The sequence below is a fragment of the Saccostrea echinata genome, unplaced genomic scaffold, assembly GCF_033153115.1.
Source record: "Saccostrea echinata isolate AGI-Se365-2 ecotype Australia unplaced genomic scaffold, CSIRO_AGI_Sech_v1 ptg000056l, whole genome shotgun sequence".
Taxonomy (NCBI): domain Eukaryota; kingdom Metazoa; phylum Mollusca; class Bivalvia; order Ostreida; family Ostreidae; genus Saccostrea; species Saccostrea echinata.
In genome coordinates, this window is record NW_026889805.1 from 4,537,400 (window position 1) to 4,558,678 (window position 21,279).

A 21,279-nucleotide genomic window follows, 5' to 3' on the forward strand; every position below is an offset into this window, starting at 1 on the left:
GTATGCAATCCGGCTTGCATAAGAGGTAAATGCTTATCATAGAACTGAGTAACGAGGTGATGAACGAGAGTACAGAATGCCATCGTGTAAAATCCGCACTGTCAACAGAACTAATACTATTAGATAGTTGCCCTTTTAAACAGTTTCTTTATCAAAACTGGAGTCTAAGACATACAAAATCACAATGGCCACTCAAGAAAGCTAGTGATGGGGTGGTTTGTTATTATTGCAAGGAAAAAAGCACATTCTTAGGAATTGTTCAAAACTTAGGAATAAAGGGAAACTTAGAGAGAAAATTAAAAAAAAAAAACAGTAATACATCATCAAGAAATCATCTAGTAGAAAACCACGGAGAATTCATATTAAGCACTGGAGACATCAACGTAGGAAAGAAGGACATGTTGAAGGAAGCATCACGATTATTGGTATATTGAAGTAGTCGTTAGAAGAACACTTTTAATATTTGTATTCCCCCTAGGAGTGAAGTAATAATGCCAGGGATACATTTGGAGGCTCGGATTATATAGTCGAGCCAGAGACAAAATTTTTGGAGAAGGATCGTGTTGTTGTGAAGAACATAGGTGAAAGGTGGTGAAACAGTGCCTCTGTGATGTAGGAATAAGAAATATATTATATACACTAGTATAAGGGAACTCTGATGGCTAAAATCTAAGATAACAACTACAGATGAATAGAAGATGAAAGAAATATTACGAAAATAGAGAAAAAGTATGTAATGTGTCTGGGGTCACCCAATATCATTACAGCACCTCCCCAAACGATAATGTTTGAAGATTGGAAAATAAATATTCTCAAGACAATGAAAAGCAAGATGTGTAGAACAAAGCATACGCACGTTTACCAAAGGAACAGCTGTAGAAAGCTGATTTGTGTGGATTGACAAGGCATTGTCACACTATTTGACCTTCATTATTTCTACATTATTAGATATTACGAGAATTAAAAAACTCAAAATCTATTGACTTTCCGTTTTATATTCAAATAAATAATAATACTGAATGGGGAGCACAAAGGTACACACAATTTCCACAGCACGAATCCCAGCGAGAATTGCTGTATTATGGGAAATATTGCGTCGATTTTCATCCTCAGTTCCGAACATTGAAATTTTTAAGAGTCTGATATTATTTCCTTGATCACTGGTGCCTATAATCATGGTTTTTCCTGATCCGCCCCTTGAGGTAGTCTTTCCTATAATCAGTGTTTTCTGATCCGCCTCCTGAGATAGTCCCTCAATGTCTCCTGTTTGAATTCGTCCCACTGCAGCGTTATATCTAAACGATCAACCAGTTCACTCTGTTGTGGAAAAGGCTTTGCCTATGGAAAAAATACAATTTATTGACTGATAATAACATGTTTTTCTGCCGTTACAAGATGCGTTTATTCATATTTCTGTTGTAACAAAGATGCATTTATTCAATTTTGCAATACAAGTACTGTACTGGTTAATTTCAGATTGTTTGAAAGGGGATATGTCGCTCGTTGGTCGATTTTCCATAGCAAAGAGGGAAAGACTTGGAACAAGAGGCCCATGGGCCACATCGCTCACCTGAGTAACTTTGGCCATGCTGTTCTTTACCAGATTTCCCCCTTCTAATACTTATTGTGGCCCCGCCCTACCCCCAGGGGTCATGATTTTAACAATTTAGCATCTACACTACCCCAGGATGCTTCCACTTAAGTTTCAGCTTTTCTGGCCCAGTTGTTCTTGAGAAGAAGATTTTTCAAGATTTTTCTTACATATTTCAATGTAAAACTTGGATTCCCTATTGTGGCCCCGCCCTACCCCCAGGGGTCATTATTTTTACAATTTAAAATCTACACTATCCCAGGATGCTTCCACATAACTTTCAGCTTTTCTGGCCCAGTGGTTCTTGAGAAGAAGATTTTAAAAGATTTTCCTATTTATTTCAATGTAAAACTTGGATTCCCTATTGTGGCCCCGCCCTATCCCCGGGGGTCATGATTTGAACAATTTAAAATCTACACTACCCCAGGATACTTCCACATAAGTTTCAGCTTTTCTTGCCTAATGGTTCTTGAGAAGAAGATTTTTAAAGATTTTTCTTATATATTTCAATGTAAAACTTGGAATCCCTATTGTGGCCCCGCCCTACTCCCAGGGGTCATAATTTTGACAACTTAGAATCTCCACTACCCCAGGATGCTTCCACATAAGTTTCAGCTTTTCTGGCCCAGTGGTTCTTGAGAAGAAGATTTTTAAAAAATTTTCCTATTTATTTCAATGTAAAACTTGGAATCCCTATTGTGGCCCCGCCCTATCCCCGGGGGTCATGATTTGAACAATTTAGAATCTACACTACCCCAGGATGCTTCCACTTAAGTTTCAGCTTTTCTGGCCCAGTTGTTCTTGAGAAGAAGATTTTTCAAGATTTTTCTTACATATTTCAATGTAAAACTTGGATTCCCTATTGTGGCCCCGCCCTACCCCCAGGGGTCATTATTTTTACAATTTAAAATCTACACTATCCCAGGATGCTTCCACATAACTTTCAGCTTTTCTGGCCCAGTGGTTCTTGAGAAGAAGATTTTAAAAGATTTTCCTATTTATTTCAATGTAAAACTTGGATTCCCTATTGTGGCCCCGCCCTATCCCCGGGGGTCATGATTTGAACAATTTAAAATCTACACTACCCCAGGATACTTCCACATAAGTTTCAGCTTTTCTTGCCTAATGGTTCTTGAGAAGAAGATTTTTAAAGATTTTTCTTATATATTTCAATGTAAAACTTGGAATCCCTATTGTGGCCCCGCCCTACTCCCAGGGGTCATAATTTTGACAACTTAGAATCTCCACTACCCCAGGATGCTTCCACATAAGTTTCAGCTTTTCTGGCCCAGTGGTTCTTGAGAAGAAGATTTTTAAAAAATTTTCCTATTTATTTCAATGTAAAACTTGGAATCCCTATTGTGGCCCCGCCCTATCCCCGGGGGTCATGATTTGAACAATTTAGAATCTACACTACCCCAGGATGCTTCCACATAAGTTTCAGCTTTTCTTGCCTAATGGTTCTTGAGAAGAAGATTTTTAAAGATTTTTCTTATATATTTCAATGTAAAACTTGGATTCCCTATTGTGGCCCCGCCCTACCCCCGGGGGTCATGATTTGAACAATTTAGAATCTCCACTACCCCAGGATGCTTCCACATAAGTTTCAGCTTTTCTGGCCCAGTGGTTCTTGAGAAGAAGATTTTTAAAAATCTTTCCTATATATTTCAATGTAAAACTTGGATTCCCTATTGTGGCCCCGCCCTACCCCCGGGGGTCATAATTTTGACAACTTAGAATCTACACTACCCCAGGATGCTTCCACATAAGTTTCAGCTTTTCTGGCCCAGTGGTTCTTGAGAAGAAGATTTTTAAAAAAAATTTCCTATTTATTTCAATGTAAAACTTGGATCCCCTATTGTGGCCCCGCCCTACCCCCGGGGGTCATGATTTTAACAATTTAAAATCTCCACTACCCCAGAATGCTTCCACATAACTTTCAGCTTTTGTGGCCTAGTGGTTCTTGAGAAGAAGATTTTTTAAAAAAAATTTCCTATTTATTTCAATGTAAAACTTGGATCCCCTATTGTGGCCCCGCCCTTCCCCCGGGGGTCATGATTTTAACAATTTAGAATCTCCACTACACCATGATGCTTCCACATAAGTTTCAGCTTTTGTGGCCTAGTGGTTCTTGAGAAGAAGATTTTAAAAGATTTTTCCTATATATTTCAATGTAAAACTTGGATTCCCTATTGTGGCCCCGCCCTATCCCCAGGGGTCATGATTTTAACAATTTAAAATCTAGACTATCCCAGGATGCTTCCACATATGTTTCAGCTTTTTTGGCCCAGTGGTTCTTGAGAAGAAGATTTTAAAAGATTTTTCTTATATATTTCAATGTAAAACTTGGATTCCCTATTGTGGCCCCGCCCTACCCCCGGGGATTATGATTTTAAAAATTTAAAATCTACACTATCCCAGGATGCTTCCACATAAGTTTCAGCTTTTTTGGCCCAGTGGTTCTTGAGAAGAAGATTTTTTAATGACCCCACCCTATTTTTGTCTTTTTTTGATTATCTCCCCTTGTAAGGGGACTTGGCCCTTTATTTTAATAATTTCGACTCCCCTTCACCCAAGAATACTTTGTATCAAATTTGGTTAAAATTGGCCCAGTGGTTCTTGAGAAGAAGTTGAAAATGTGAAAAGTTTACAGACGGACGGACGGACGACGGACAACGGGTGATCAGAAAAGCTCACTTGAGCTTTCAGCTCAGGTGAGCTAAAAACCGTTAAAAGATGGGAAAAAAGGTGGATCAACACAGGTAAATACAAATGGACTTCTAGGACCAAATGACAATTTTTAATTAGACTTTGGTATCACAGAGCACATCGCAAAGCCCTTTTTTGTATTTCTTTGTTTTATTATCAGTAACAAAGCCTATTTAGCTTAACAAATACTGAATAACAGAAATGACAAGGCAAAAAAGACTGGGACATGTTTTTCTTCAATACTGACCTATCTCACGCTGATGTAATTGAATTATAAATTAGTGTTTGTAAAGTTAATAATAGAAGAAATTCGAAAGCAGTATCGCAATACACGTACGACAATGGCGATATGATACAAATATATCAAGACAACTCATGATCGAATCGATCGATATGTCGTTGTACCATTACACCTCTATCAATAATGCCAGTTTTACATTTTGTTTGAAGAGAACGAATTGTTGTATCGTCACATCTCTATCAATAATCCAAGTTTTATTTTTAGTCTGATGTAATTGTTGTATCGTTACCCCTATATCAATAATCCTAGTTTTACCTTTAGTTTGAAGAAAATGAATTCTTGTATCGTCAAACCTCTATCAATAATCCCAGTTTTACCTTTAGTCTGATGTGACGTAATTGTTGTATTGTTACCCCTCTATCAATAATCCTAGTTTTACCTTTAGTTTGAAGAGAATGAATTGTTGTATCATTACACATCTATCAATAATCCCACTTTTACCTTTAGTCTGATTAGACTGAATCGTTGTATCGTTACACCTCTAGTTTTACCTTTAGTCTGATGAGACTGAATCGTTGTATCGTTACCCCTCTAGTTTTACCTTTAGTCTGATGAGACTGAATCGTTGTATCGTTACCCCTCTAGTTTTACCTTTAGTCTGATGAGACTTAGCCTGGTTCCCTGTCCCTGTTATGCTTCGTATACTCCGCGTCACTAGGGCCAGGTGGACTACAATGGATTCAGGGCGAATCTGCCCTGAATCTGAGCCCATTGTGACGTCGAATTTAGCTGCGCTTCCGGTGTAGAATTTTATTGTGACGTCGTATTTTTCTACACCGTCGATATAATGCATCATTGTGACGTCAATATTTATTTCCGTGGTTAACGGCAACGGCACAAAAAACACGATTAAGCGCGAGTTGTGCTGACCAATCAAGGGACAGCATCGATTGTAATCCACCTGGCTCTCCTGCCTTGGCAAGGATGAGCCAGGGAACCAGGCTAGATGAGACTGAATCGTTGTATCGTTACCCCTCTAGTTTTACCTTTAGTCTGATGAGACTGAATTGTTCTATCCTTACGCCTCTAGTTTTACCTTTAGTCTGATGAGACTGAACATGGCGTCATCACAGTGACGTAGGAAGAACTTCTTGTTGATAGCTAGCACCTCACAGTCTCCACTAACCTACAAATTCATCATGTCGGTATTTATTTATCATGATTAACCTATCCTTTTAAAGACAAAAAACTTTAAATCACTCATAATACTCATAACTCCAAATAATGTTTCAGATTTATTAAGCTGCTTTACTTACCAGACTCACTGATGGTCCTCTCTCGTAGGATTCTAAGCAAGATCGAAGTCCCTGTAGTGAGAAAAAAAACACATACCGGTAATAACTTAAATTTTCCTTACATGGCAACCTAAATTGAAATGGATGCCCATGTGTTAATATCGCCTGATTTTTTAAAACCCCACAAGTTTGGATAAAACCCTGTCAAAAAGACATTGTATGGGTTCATGTATGTAATTTTGTTAAAAGAAAAGGGTAGGAGATTTAGAAATTACAGAAATTGTGCTTGTTTGTGTGTGAAAATTTGGCCTGTCTTAAGTTTGTACGTCTTTTATAATTGTGTCCGTAACCTTAATTTGTCAGAATGGTGCAGGTAGTGGGGAAACGCACCTTGCTAGAATAGATACCAATATTCTAAGAACCTTTCAAAAACAATAGCTAAACCAACGTATTTTAGAGAAATCAAATGCGCTAGAACAATAGAATCTGTTTTAATAAATGATTTTGTAGGTTATCAAACATTTTCTGTTACTGTATATTATAGTACCGTATATTAAAATAAATATATGCTCCATATGTAATAAACACCAAGGTGTTATTTGCTGTCCTACATTTATGGAAATCTTTCCCCAATGATATGAGAAAATGTGAAGAAGCAAGATAAAAACATATCAAGTACAAAGATTTGTCAAGCTAATAGGTCAATGATCTCTTAACTTTCCCGTATTGTTATCAACCAATACATTCCTCAATCATATGGAAAAAGCAAACACCTAAAAAATATACCAGCACATGTTTGTCAGGTTACAAGGTCGATGATCTCCTAATTTTCTTCATTATCTAAGAAATATATGACAGTAATGTCTCTTGACATTGATACTGATATCGAAGTTCTAAAATCTCTGGTCCACAAATGAACTTCATTGAAATATTTGTTATTTATGATATGTCAATAACAAATATATGTATGATGTAAAAACACTAAATTATATTATTGTTTGTTCCTCAATGCAGCTACTAAGACACAGTCATATTAACTGTTTTACATCTCAATTTTGCAATATTCATCTACCCTACTTTAAACCAATGCAACTATTCGTAATTTTTTGTTAAAGGAAAGATGATAAAAACAAAAAAATATATACCTGAATTGGTAACAGTTATATTTTTAGGACCTATTTTGGTTGTAAATGATACAAATATCAAATTTCTGAAATATTACGAAATTGTAAACGTTCTATGATGTTCAATTTTTACCTAGAAAGGTAGAATTTTAAATGTTCTACATGTATGATGTTCAAAATTCTACCTAGAAACGTTTACAATTTCTTAAAATTTTAGAAATTTGATTTTAAACAGGAACAACCATCCTTATAAATCTATACAATTTTTTATCCCTTTATAGGACATTGTAAAATTTTGAATGTAAAATTAAAATCTATGCGGTTAAACTTATTCATTTTACTTCTATAAGCATGACTAAGTTGTTATTTTCATGGTTTTTGAAAAAAAGGTTGTTTGTATCATCTGTCCTTAAACCATGATCTTTTTTGATCAAATTTGATAAATGATTATTTAAATGATACTTGTGAAAATAATGTAAATTATCATAGGACATTTCCTTCTTTTAAGAGTTGAACTCTGATATTTATATAACTTCAGTAAGATGGCACTTACAAAGGTTTGCCCTGGATGAAGCGTTTCCACCTGTACAAATGCAGGAAGCTCTGCGGTTTCTTTTTCATGAGTGATGACCACGCGTTGTGGTTTGATATTTGGCGCGTTTGTGTATTTCTCCTTTAATCGTTTGCGTTCTGCCATTTGTAGTCGTTCCATCATTTGTTCGTGTGTCAAACGTTTCTTTTTCACCATATGCAGGTTTTCAGATTTGGGTCTTGGTTTGCTGTTTCCTGGATTACGACCAGTTCTTTGGTAAAACGACTTTTTGTCAGCAGATATTTCAGTAAACGTTAATTGTACAGTTTCTCCGCCCACGACTGAGGTAGGTCTTATGTTTTCCTCGTTTTCTGTCTTCTCTTTAGACTCCACTTCATCACTTTCTTTAATTTCTATTTTAGGTAGTTTTTGCGTTTGCCTGTCCATGATTTCTGACTTGGATCTGAGGAATCCGCGCACTGACTTCACAGCATTGGGAGAGTCTGGCACACTTTTATATGCTATGTCATCAAGACACTTCCTGTGCCCTGGTGCAGGTGGCGCTGACATCAAATCTCTCCGTAACCCAGGATGATATGTAGCAGGACTATACTTTGATTTTACTAGGAAAAAGGTACCAAATATTGATATGAGGTTGGGTGGTCAACAAATTACCCAACAGATCTATCTAAAAATATTAAAGTGATTTTCTTGCCATAAACTATTATTTTTAAAAAAAAAACATGTTCTAGCTATAATATTTAATGTTATTTCCTATATATTTATACAAGGTTTTTCTTTTCTGTGAGGTTTCAATGGTCTAAAAATGGCCATGACCACACAGCCCTCTAAACACCATTGAAACCAAAAGTAGTTGATAAGGCTTTCTTTTTATTGAAAAACCTTGAATAGATGAATGAAACACAGTTTTAGTAACATTTAATGTTATGTTTAATTCTAAGAAATATTCTAGAAGTATCACTAACTAGCTCCAGTTTAAGATACATACCATGCGCTCTATCAGATACAAAGTTGAGGATTTTCTTTTTCTTGTAGAAGGGTGAGTCCTGTTCAATTGTTTTCTGAATCTGTTGCCTTCTAGCCTTGATGTCTATGGTGTCCGGTTTTAGCCGGGCTATCACACGTGCTTCTCCCTGTAATACACCGTGATATACCTGATATACCTAACTCAGATTGTTATTATATCAAAACAATCAATTATTGAGACTTGCTTACACGGGATTTCTGGAGACATTTGTATATAGCATAAATATCAAGCCAAGAAAGCTCTAAGAATGTGTAAACCAGCATACAAATGTATGTATATCCACTTTATTATCTTGTGTCCTACTAACAATTTGAACTAAAATTAAGAATGTAAGGAAAATGTATGTAATCTGAAAATATAACAATTACTTTCCAGCTCTCAAAGATAAATAACAGTTTATATATAAACAGACTTTATTGTCTGTTTTACAGGTAATTCAAACTGCAGAATGATTCCTTAACCAATAATTCCGATAAGTTCTTCATAAATATTTTTCTCCTTAAAAATTGATACATCAAACGGTCCAAGAATTTTTATTTGTTCCCTATAACCGGGACTTTCTTTTAAATAAGTTCCCTTTATGACATTTTAATTTAATGTACTGAAGGAATCAATCAAAGTTCGATATTTAATTAACTCTTAGAAATGAAAATCCATGTCTGAAGACTTCGGTGAAGAACTACATTTGTAATGTAAATCCGAAAATTGATACGTACAGACAAGATAACATAAATCCATTCCATTTCATTGCTGTCTTTGACTATCAGGCGGCCATATCTATATATCAACCAAAATATTGAATCAAATATGGAATATAGATTATTTTACCTAACAATATCTAAAATAGATCCCGAAACATATCTACTACATATATTTAAACTTCGAGCTTTCATTTAAACACTTTTTTCATTAAATTCCAAACCGATGAGAAAGAAGGTTCTATTGATTTGGTCGTTTGTCATTGTCTTTTAACTTTGATCATATGTATGAGATAGAAACTATATGTTCATACATTTATTTGACTATACAGTCAAGTACTCTGTCCTATCAAAGTCACAAATAAAAGTATTAATAATGACACATACCTGTATTTCAGCGTACTCCACGTTCCCGGATTCTCCTCTAGTTTTTCCAGTGGAAAATGTCGCAGCACCACATCCTTGCTACAAAAAAAGAGACCCATGGTACACACCGCTCACCTGAACACTGTGGCTAGGAGAAAAAGCAGAAATTAGTCCAGTACTTAAAAAAGTACAAATGCATATATGGCCCCAACGTATACTAAAAAAGGGGTATGATTTGAACAGACTTGAATCTACAATAAGGATGTGTACACACTTCTTTGACAAACTGTGGCTTTTTCCCTATAAATTTGAACTTTCATTGTGGTCCCATCCTACCCCGGGGGTCATAATTTTAACAAACCTGAATCTACTCTACCCGAGGATGCTTCCATATAAATATGACCAATCCTTGAGAAGATTTTTTTCATTCCTATGTATTCCATGGCTCTGCTGTTCTTGAGAAGATTTTTCCTATACATTCCTATGTAAAAATTTGCTCGCCCATTGTGGCCCCGTCCTACCCCCAGGGATCACGGTAAGAAAAAAATTAATCTACACTACCTGTTGATGCTTCCATATAAATATGACTAATAATGGCTTTGCTGTTCTTGAGAAGAATATTTGTAAAGATTTTTCCTTTATATTCCTATGAAAAACTTTGATCTTACATTGTGGCCCCACTCATGATTTGAAAAAAAAAAACTGGAATGTACACTACCTGATGATGCTTCCATATAAATATGACCAATCATGGCTTTGCTGTTCTTGAGAAGAAGATTTTTAAATATTTTTCCTTTACCGGTATATTCCTATGTAAAATTTTGATCGTCGATTATGGTCCCATCCTACCCCCGAAGGTCATGATTTGAACAAATTTGAATCTACACTACCTGAGGATATTTCCACATAAGTTTCATTTTTCCCGGCCTAATGGTCCTTGAGAAGAAGATTTTTAAATGATGCCATTTATTTTTTACTAATTTGTAATTATCTCCCCTTGAAAGAGGGCGTGGCCCACCATTTGAATAAACTTGAATACCCTTCACCCAAGGATACTTTGTGCAAAGTTTGGTTGAAATAGGCCCAGTGGTTCTGGAGAAGAAAATGAAATTGTGGAAAGTAATCGACAACAACGGCAGACAACGGACAAATTTTCATCAGAAAAGCTCACATGAGCCTTCGGTTTAGGTGAGCTAAAAAGTAAAAACAAAACAAAGATGCAATGAATTAATCACAAATGTCCATCATTAGTGTTGTAACACGTGGTCCATGTTTAACCTACCGACAAATGTTCAAGTTCTTTGGGTCATTACAATCCGCTGCCATATCGAAGATTTCCATATAATCCTGTAAAAAAAAAAAATCACAACTTTTCACTGAAACTGCGTTTATTTGATCACTGAATTATTTCTTGGTGGGTTTTCAAATAATGTTAAAAATGAACAGCATTTTGTCAATTAATTGAAGAGAGAACATGCATTTAAATCCAAACCTGTGATACATATCAAGTAAGAATCGGCACACGCTCTTATCGACATTGACCGCGAAACAATAACATGTCAGCCACTGCTATTTTTTCTAGACTGACTTTATGGAGCTTTCTAAAGGGCATATTTGATTTTTAACCAATTATTTCTAATCAGTTAAACGTGGATTGAACTATATGTCTGGTTTTATGAAAAAATTCTTGAGTATCTTGAATAAGTGTTTTGGCCAGATAAGAATTGCGTATAAACAGACACTCGCTGGAATTATATCGCTTTGCCATATCGACCCGTCTATATTTTAACTCTTTTTAATTTTATTTTGGATTACGTAGGATCATTTTAGTTGCATCCAGATTTTACTTATCAAGTGCAATCAATTCAAGACTTCCAAGTTATATCTTCAAACATATTAGGTTGCAAGTGTTTGCACATATATGTGTTGTGGAAAATTAACTTTTAGATCAAAGGAATTCGATCAAGATTGTATTAAGAAATATTACTTTGGTCCGTTTCATTTGATAACTGCTTGTTGGAAAAAGGGAGATTCCTTGGGCTAATGGAAAATTTATGTCCAAAGAAATACCGCCATATCATAGGTTTCAGTCAACATTGAATTTTAAATGGGTAATTGAATCTTTAAATTCTTTTTTTAGTTTCTAGAGAACAATTATTAAGGTTTAGATTGTTGAAATTCATACCTTTTGTAAATACTTTTGATTTACTTCCATTTCATTTCTAAATCTGAACTTCATTAGACGTTAAAAATGAGAGTTCAAAAGCAATACCAATTTGATGCTTATATTAGGACAGTAGAAGTACTCACAAATCTGTGTAGGAATAGAAGTTCCACTTCCTGTCTGGTGATCACCGTAGCCCTCCTCCCACAGCCGCAGACTAGGTCCTCCTCCTGCAACAACACACAGATACCCGATCTCACTACACAGACTTCAGGAGACCTCCTATCTTATGGAGACCTCCTATCTTACTATACAGACTTAAGGAGACCTCCAACATCGTCAATCTCTGTTGAACATCACGAGAATTTCTAATGACAAGGTCTTAAAAGAGTGACAATGGTCATCAAAATATGACTGCTTTGTTCGATCGGAGTTCTGTTGTCTGTCTATAAGTATTTTACTAATCCCTTCTCCAACAAAGGTATTACAGCATTGACAGTGATATGACTAGCGATCTAAAGGTACCGTTAGTAACTGGAAACTTCGAGGACCCTATACAAGCAGTACTAGTAAGAAAAAGTACACATGAAAACCTTATTTTATATAAAATGATTCTCTATTAGGTTAAAATATTTAATTTACTCACCCCAAACTTTTCTCCGGCATGGAGTTCATCCGGGTTTCTTTTGTCGTCAGGTTTACTGATCACTAAAAATAATACAGAATCAATCATTAAAGCTAATTACTGCTCCCACAGAATCCAAAAAAAAATCGGAATATTTCACAATTTCCTCGTAAATATCTGTTGGAGCGAATAATATCAATATAATTGCCTCCAGACAACACGTTGTTCGACCTTATCAGAAACGTTACCTTTGTTTTCAGTAGGATTTCTAATTTACAGTTCAATTATGAAAAATAATAAAAAGTTACGATTTACATCACACACGAGGTCCTATCAAATGAGGCTTTGTTGTTGCATGTAGTTTCAAAGAAGAAATCAAATTCAGGATATGGCAGAACAATTAGTTTTGTGACCTCGATTACACCAGAAATCAATTTGCACCGATAAAAATACTATCTATTAAATCTCAGACATGTTTAGTTTTCCTTAAACTCGTTTTAAAGACTTCGGTGTGAATAATTGTCTATAAATATGACAGTACATGGGACATAATGAACTTTTAGTTAGAGACCAGGGCACGGCGGAAATTAGAAATGTTTATTCAGTTCATTGTGTTGTTTAAGTAAATAAGAATAATATTCTGGCCATTATGAAGCCTTAACTATTATTTCTGAAGACTTTAAATCTTCATTGTGATTAATTGTATGTGATAAAATATCAGATTTAAATACCCGTCTTTAAGATGTAAAATATCATGCCGTAGTGGTAAATAGCTAGATAGCATTGTTCCATTCCGTAACACAATGCACCCCTTTTGCAGTCAAAGCGTTTAAAATAAACATATATACATGTACTTCACACACGGAAGGGAAAGAATGCAGCAAATCCGCCCTTACTTATTCAGAAGTCAAGGATTACAGTGAATTAAACTGAGAAAAATGAACAATGAGAGGAAATATAAACTATACAGAAAATATATGAAAAACATGAACGAGAAAGATCCTTAAAATTGAATGTCAAGACATTCTAACGGTCACAATGTTCATCTGGTGGGGACGACATGTAACAATTATAGAAACACATAACGTAAGGAGAAAGATCATGTATGTTCATAAGTACTATAGTACTTAATTTACTTGTTTCATCTTTACCCACGGTTAATGTACAGTTAGGTAATCAGTCTGTCTAGATCGCTGATAAATACTTACAAGTTCCGCTGATGACAAAATAGATTCCATCTGGGGGGAGTCCCCGCCGTATAATTACACGGTTGTGGAGGTATCTGAAAATATAGAAATTCATCTTTTCACGTTTTTGATTTGCAATTGATGGAGATTTAACCACATATTCACATTTTGTATAAACCATATTTGTCATTCTAAAGAACAGTTTCATGAAAGAATGAAAAGTCTTGGAAAAGAGGTTTTCGCAGTGTGATTTCATATACAGTTACTGTAAAACACTTTGTATGAAGTTGTTTAAAATTTGTAAAAATAGTCTCCTGCATTAAGTATTATAATCTTAGTTCTGAATGTTACATACTTGTCGTAAAAGGCATACTGGCATATCTTTTTCTGAACTGCTAAAGAGTACTCGCAGAATTGCTTTGACATGGCTTTAAGTACTCTCACAACCTACAACACATTTCAATCGCTTTATATTATGCATTTACTGAAATAATTAGTTTGTCATTTGCAATATTCGAAATAATTGATCGAATCACCATAACTTTAAAGAAATTCAGTTTATTCTATGCTTTGATATCTTGTATTTTGTTCAAAGGTTCATTTTCTAACAGGTTTATTTCAGCTTTAATATTTACATTATTTTCTTGCTGAATTCAAAGTCTTGAAGACAGATAGTATAGTGCAGATGAAAATTACAAATTTTTTTTACAACATGTATATAATACTGGTAATGATTGTGACGTCACAAGCACTGAAACTATAAGTATAGGTGCCTTGAAGTTTATTTTTTTTCTTCTTCAGAAGAATACCTCAGAAACTTGAGGGGTTTTAGTTTACTCCTTTTTTGATACCCAATTTGGTGCTAAATCCCCTTCTTTACTCTTTGAAATACATGTAAAACAATTTTCCTTTCCACAATACACAGATGTAAAGTAGTCAGGATCTTGCTTTCGCCTCACAAACTCTTTGACTATAAACTATACCTCCATGATTTGTTCAGGGCTCCTTGTTCCAGGTCTCTGCCTCATTATCTCCCGGAGATCGTCCGTAAACAAATCCTAATTCAAAAACATACTGTTGTTTAATTTAATTAAATGTAAACAAAGTATTTAAGAAAAAAAGATGATTAAAAAGGCATCAAGTCAACTCATAAACTGACACAATGACATAATCTAAAAGTCAACTCGAAAACAGAGTCAAGAATCGTATTAAAAACAACCTTATTCTGAGTTTCCTTTATGGAAAGACATTCCAAAGATTTTTCAATGTAAATTCGACTCTACATTCCTGCCAAGATAAGTCTATGGCACCAAACTTTTATGACATCAATGGATAAATAAACGCAGTTAGAAACGTAATATCAAATACTTGTATGGAGAACTTGGAGTACATGTAGAATTGTGGCCATCCCACATAAACAATGGGTTTTTTTCTGGGGATTAACAAGATCTTGTTGCCTGAATTTTATACCGAAATAATTGATTCATTACTGCTAAGGTTAAAACATTGCTAAAGTTACACATAAAAGGCTACATATCAACAATTAAAGTGCTATTGACGAAACGATCTTCCGCCGCCAGTCAAACAGCCATAAAATCATTCATGAAACGTTGTATGATATATCAAATATTATTTCTTTTTATGCCCAATGCATTGTATTCACACAGCCATAAAACTTTACCTTAAATTACTCAGAAATTATCCGGAAAATATTCAAAAACTTGATGCTTAAAAACATTTTGAATGCTGAACCTTAGTATGTCGTTGTTGCTTATAATCGTTGATGTCAAAGGTCAGCTGTTCCATTTTGTGTTTTTCGGTGGTGACCAGTGCAACAAAAGCCCTTCCTTTCTTTTGCGATTGCTGTAGCGTTGTTGCCGCAACGAGATTATCCAGCAACGAGAACCAGTTTTCTTGGGAAACAGAATTCACCAAGAGGCTAATAAAGAGTTAAAACAAATTGTATCATATAGAGTTCCAGAAGTTACTGAGAAGTAATACATTTATCTAAATATTGGATTAATAACATGTAATGAAATGTTACTTTTTTATTTAATGACAATACCCACTACTTATGATACATGTAGTTTTCATTAATAACCTCCCATTTATAAATCATATACTTCCTGTTGGCTGCTGTTGTTCAAAATTAGTGCTTCTGAGAATAGAGAGCCTATTTAAGATATGTATTATCAAGGGATTGTAAAATCTGGTAATATTTCTGAAACTATATGAAATCCCGCGCAAGCGCGGGGAATTGAATTTATACCACTACCGACAGAAAAAAATCTAATAATATATATATTGTAGTTTCTACTGACAGCCTACAGGCTTATAGCAGGAAGAAATACTTTGTTCAAAATCCCGCATGAAGGAGAAGTACGTCTCCACCCCCCCCCCCACCCCCCAACCCCCGTAAAACTTAAATAACAAAATCATTAATTGACGTTTATTGTGAAACCTGTTATACACAATGTACTATGTTATGGATATTGTACTTCAAATGCTCTTTTTTCAATTCCCTCACGAATAAAAGCAGTGAATATGCACATTTTACTGAGAAATAGATTTTTTTTTGGTAAAAATTCACAGGTACTTGTTGGATGGTTTATAAATATGTATGTACCTTATTGATGTGTAAAAACTGTATCTTACCTCTTTTTTTTTCTTTTTTTTTACATATCAATAAGGTACATGTATACATACATGTATTTATAATCCAAGACCTAAAAGTACCTGTGTAAAAATTAGCTTTTATTTAACGCCCTATGAATACACTGGCGGATTTAGAGGGAGGCCCAACCCCCCTCCCGTTTTCTGTCCAAAATATACGTAAAATTTATTAAATCATTTTTTTTTTTGGTGTGTCCGTGGGCCCCAACCCCAAACTGGTTGCCCCCCCCCCCTTTTTTTTTTTTGAAGATTCCTGGATCCGCCACTGGAATAGGCCGAGTATTTGATACAAAAGACTGTATTCAGAAAAAAAATTAAAGCACAAAATTATACAACATAATTGTACTTGAATAATGCCTTATTCATTGATATTCTCTTTTCATGTGAGCAAGTTTATTACGAAGTACAAATTGTACTTCGGGTTCGTTGCCACGATGCTTTCAGTGAGGAATATATACAAATTTTACCGATAAATTTATTAGGAAAACCTACAACATATATGTAATAGTCTTTCGATATATAAATATATTCACAACTTACAGTGTTATCAATGATTTACCATTATTTCAATGACCATTTACACAAAAGCTATTTTTTTCTTTTTAACATCGGGCTCGATGCTATATGATGTTCTAGAAGCTTCCGTCAATATTACGATCGGTGAATGACGAAAATAACTTACACATTTCCCTTTTTTAATCGGTTATCACAACTTATTTTTTTTTATATCATTTAAATCAAGTTTTGATTGAATAATTCAGTAATGACGTTCAAGGAAATAAATAAACGATTGCTTGTTGTCAGTTTCATTAAAAATTGACAGTAACTTTGATCCGCCAACCGGAAACGCCACCGTACTCACGTTTTTGCTATTTCATGGCTGTTTATAGAAAATAGAAGTAGACTTTTTAATTTAATGTACGATACTTACAATGCAAGTGAAATCTAAATATAGTTTACGGACATCATCTTGTATCGTGTGTATTCTTAGAGGAGTAAGTAGAACTCTGGTGCACCCGTTTTGGAGTTTATTTGCAAAATTTATTAATTTATAAGTATAGATACTAAGTGTTTCACTGTCTATGTTATCTGTGTGGTACAAAATATTGACAAAGAAAAGGATATCAGTACAAGAAAGGAATCGGTAGGCCTAGTAAACCAAAGAAGGCTGGATATCTGATCAGTGAGAACAACACTGAGTGTAGAAAAATAGTTACTTTCCCAACCCCAGCAGGTCTTTCCATCTGCTAAATTCCCTTTTTAACTGGACAATATTTTGTATAATTAGAATAAAAATAAAAAATAAAAATAAAGTAGACAATGGAATTCTCAGTTTTTCAGAAGTATCATTAGTTTTGCAATCCTTTAATAATACACGTATACAATAGGCTTTCTGTTGTCAAAGCACTCGTTTAGAACATTTAGTAATCGGCAGGAAGTTTACAAAGTGAACGGTAAGTACACGTAATTCATGAAAACTGCTCATAACTTGAGAAAGAATCAAGAATTGTCCTTTGATAAAAATGTGATATCAAACTATAAATATTTTATTTTGCATTATTTTTAAAAACATTATCACGAAAAAATTCTCAATAATTTCTGGGAACATTTTACCCTTCTTTCAAAGTTATGATATCGCTGCTATTTTTAGCAGTAGATCTTGTACTCACCTCCGACAAACGTGACAAACTCCAATCAACATTTTTACTGCTCTAGCCATTCTTCGAAACTTTATATAGGGCTAAAAATAGCAAAGTAAAGTATATTCATGTCAATTTCTGCATTAAAAATATCTTTCTTTTTTTTTCAAGTACATACACTTTAAACTAGTCTTAAACAACAAACGAGAAATGATAAAAATTCTAGAATCATTTCACACTTCACTTAAACATGGCAAATTATCGTAGCCGTCCATGGTTAATACAATCTCAGAATAAATGCCTCGTAGATTTTATTTTATGACATTATATAGGTCAAGTCAAACATAATGTATAATATCATAATCTCATTAGTAATCAAAATCCTCAGGCCATCTTTAACACGTCGACAAAAGTACTTATATTTCAATGCGGTCAATCTGGAAATTACATAAAAATTATACACACAGTAAACTCAGTAAAGCAAGACCACCATACACAAAACTTGACAACCGGGATACCTTAAGCTCTATAAAACCGACACTACAAACATTTATCTCTTTGATATACAGAATTATATTAAACGTTGATTCACTTTAGGTGAATTTTACAGAAATTTAACAAGAACCCATGAAATAGTTTGACGGTATACATGTACACATTAAATGATATATTCCGTGTAGAATACCGGTGTGGATACTATCCACGAAAAATAATCCAAAGACCCCTACAAGGACAAACTGAAAGCGCCACCCCACCTCCTCATTGCCGGCCGAACTTCCTCTTCCGAAAAAATCATCGTCACTGTCGTCGCTGTTTGTTTCTGTCTTTTCCTGTTTGGCGGGCCACTCCCAGGGCTCGTCCATGGGGTCAATAACCACACTGAAACTGGGCGCTCTCTTAAAGGGCGGGGGTTTGGGGGATTGGAATCCCTCCTCGTCTTCTTCGTTTTCACTCATTTCGGAGCGTGGTCAGATCAACCACAACATAAATTTAAAGACACATGTACAGCACATTCATGTCCCTCTTAATTCATAATATCCATAGAAGTAATCCCTGCAAATTGTCACTGAATCCGATTTAAAATCTTTGAAAAGAAAAGATGCAATTTTTCAGGTCTTGACAACGGTTCTCGACACAGCGGATTGTCTTTATTAAAGTCCACCAAGACTGTTTCCAGTGTCTTTGTTGTACATTATTGAAGATTAAAAGATACTGATTGCTTGCCGAACGTCTGTTAGAACAATGACACGTCACAGTGGGGTGCAAAGATAGCTCGTATTTAGAGGATGTATTTAATCGATTCCGTCAATCGTTGGTGATTGAATTTTTTTTTAAAAAGTTGGTCGCAGTTCCAAATTTTGATGATCCGTCAGCACTTTGCGAGAGAAAAAAAATGACTATTACGTTAAATCCTATTTGGAGGTAAAGCGACCTTAATGTGTTATCCCATTTATATGAGACTTGTTAAAGACGATTAAGAGATTGTTGGCAATAAGTCTTAATTCATGAATCTGATCGGCAAGAAAAAAATCAGGAAACGGTACACATAGGAAACACACACAAAAGGAATAATATACTGTACACAATCTGTAATCATCATATCCCGAAAAAATGAACATCAAAGGTGTCAACCTTAATAGAAATACATTCAGACGAAATGAAAAGTGTTTACTATTCTATGGTAAACATGCAACAAGTTGTTTGAAGACAAGGAGCTTTCACAATGCCTCACTTCCCCAGCCATTTGTGAAACCAAATGACATTCAATCAAAGGTGGTCCTCGCTGAACAAAATGTAAATATCAAGTTTGAATCATAATTATAGATTTATTGGCAACTATTTAAATTGATGCTAAGATTTATTAAATAACTCCGCTTAGGCGAAAACAGGCAGACAACTTTATTAACCCAGTGCTATCCTGAATCACTATTAACGTTGTCTGCATGGAGTAGAATGTTCAGCGAGAATGTTGAAAAGGAGCCGAACTGATTGACACCCAAATCGAAGCCGATTACTGAACGCTAAGCATAGTCTACCTTAAACATCCAATGATCTATCAAAGCTCCAGTGCAGTGGGGATTTAGAACGGAATAGATAGAGATTTTACATTTTTTAATATCACGGAATAGAGTGTGAGGAAATGTTAATGCAATTTAGTAGGAAAAATATTTCCTTTTGTGACATGGATCAATCTATAAGGACATTTCTTGATCTTGTAAATGTGTAGAAAAACACTGCCTTTCAAACACAAAAAAGAACAAGATAAATGCGAACGATATTGTAATATTTATTTAAGATTACATCACTGCAATTCTTGTAACTGTGAAATCTTGTTCATTCTATCTCCAAAATAATTTTGTCATCAGAGGACAGCGACTTTAACATATTACGTATGTTTTGTTGATTACTCTACATAACACTATCTTTAAGCAACACATTTATGCACATATACTTAAGTAAGATATTAATAATACTTACTGACACTGGTAATCCTAAGAACTCTATGAGTTGGGGTCTGCCGAGAATGTCTCTCTTGACCTTAGCCTTGACTTTGGCGTTTTCCCGCCTTTTATCTATCAGCCTCATTCTGACCACGTTTTGATTAGTATTCACTATTTTCACCGCATCCTTCCACAACACTTGCTGTTTGAAGCGTGAAGTCTGTTGCATTGCCTGACTCAACAGATTCCTTGTCTGACTATCGTAAGACATCGTCAGTGCCATGTTTGCCTCTGGTTTGATTTCCAACACGTCTCCAATGTGCTTCAAATATCCACCACTTTGTCACGAAACGGTCCTAAAAATTACAAACGACATTTTTTCAAGAGTATATTTTGCCAGTCATTCTAAATATCTGCAGAAACGGCACGCCACAGGTCAGTGTATTGTGTGATTTATTTTTCAATGTCTTTCCGATAATAAAAGTCCCTTCATGGCGAGGAACCTTCTCTAATTTGGCATTTATAACCATGAAAGAGAAAGAACCTATCAAAGCGCATGTTTTGAAGTATTCAACATATTTATTCCATTATATACCAGAATGGGCCAACTTTTAATCATTTGAATTTGACTGAACTCGATGACATAGCCATGAGATGCTATTCATTCTGTTTTGATACTCAAAGTCACATTTTCTCATTAACTCAAGGTACCGAGTAAAGGATTCGCGTAGTAACAATGTACGCTCTACAAAATTATTCATACAGATATCAGACACAAAGCCAGTTCAGAATGCCTTTTAATGAAGTTCTGAAATAATGAAAAAAATTGTAGTGGAATAATTCAAACATTCAAAACTTCTTATAGCAAGGCTTTACACAGATCGATGTTACTTCTTGCAGTTACTTGTAGATCAAATTTATGCAGTGTAGCATTTTACAGATATG

At 34.9% G+C, this 21,279-nt stretch overlaps 1 protein-coding gene across 1 annotated transcript; it reads right to left on the bottom strand.

Annotated features, from left to right (window-relative positions):
• Positions 1-996: 996 nt before the first annotated feature.
• On the bottom strand, positions 997-20,726 carry LOC133173092 (uncharacterized). Its single transcript, XM_061308012.1, has 16 exons — positions 20,372-20,726; positions 17,924-17,994; positions 15,333-15,519; positions 14,564-14,638; positions 13,936-14,027; positions 13,602-13,675; positions 12,415-12,476; positions 11,915-11,998; positions 10,887-10,951; positions 9,626-9,703; positions 9,257-9,317; positions 8,502-8,646; positions 7,514-8,115; positions 5,858-5,908; positions 5,638-5,727; positions 997-1,338 (listed from the first exon to the last, which is right to left on the bottom strand). Exons 1-16 carry the CDS (start codon positions 20,615-20,617, stop codon positions 1,219-1,221), a joined length of 2,103 nt encoding a protein of 700 aa, XP_061163996.1. The 5' UTR covers positions 20,618-20,726; the 3' UTR covers positions 997-1,218.
• Between the last annotated feature and the right edge of the window lie 553 nt (positions 20,727-21,279).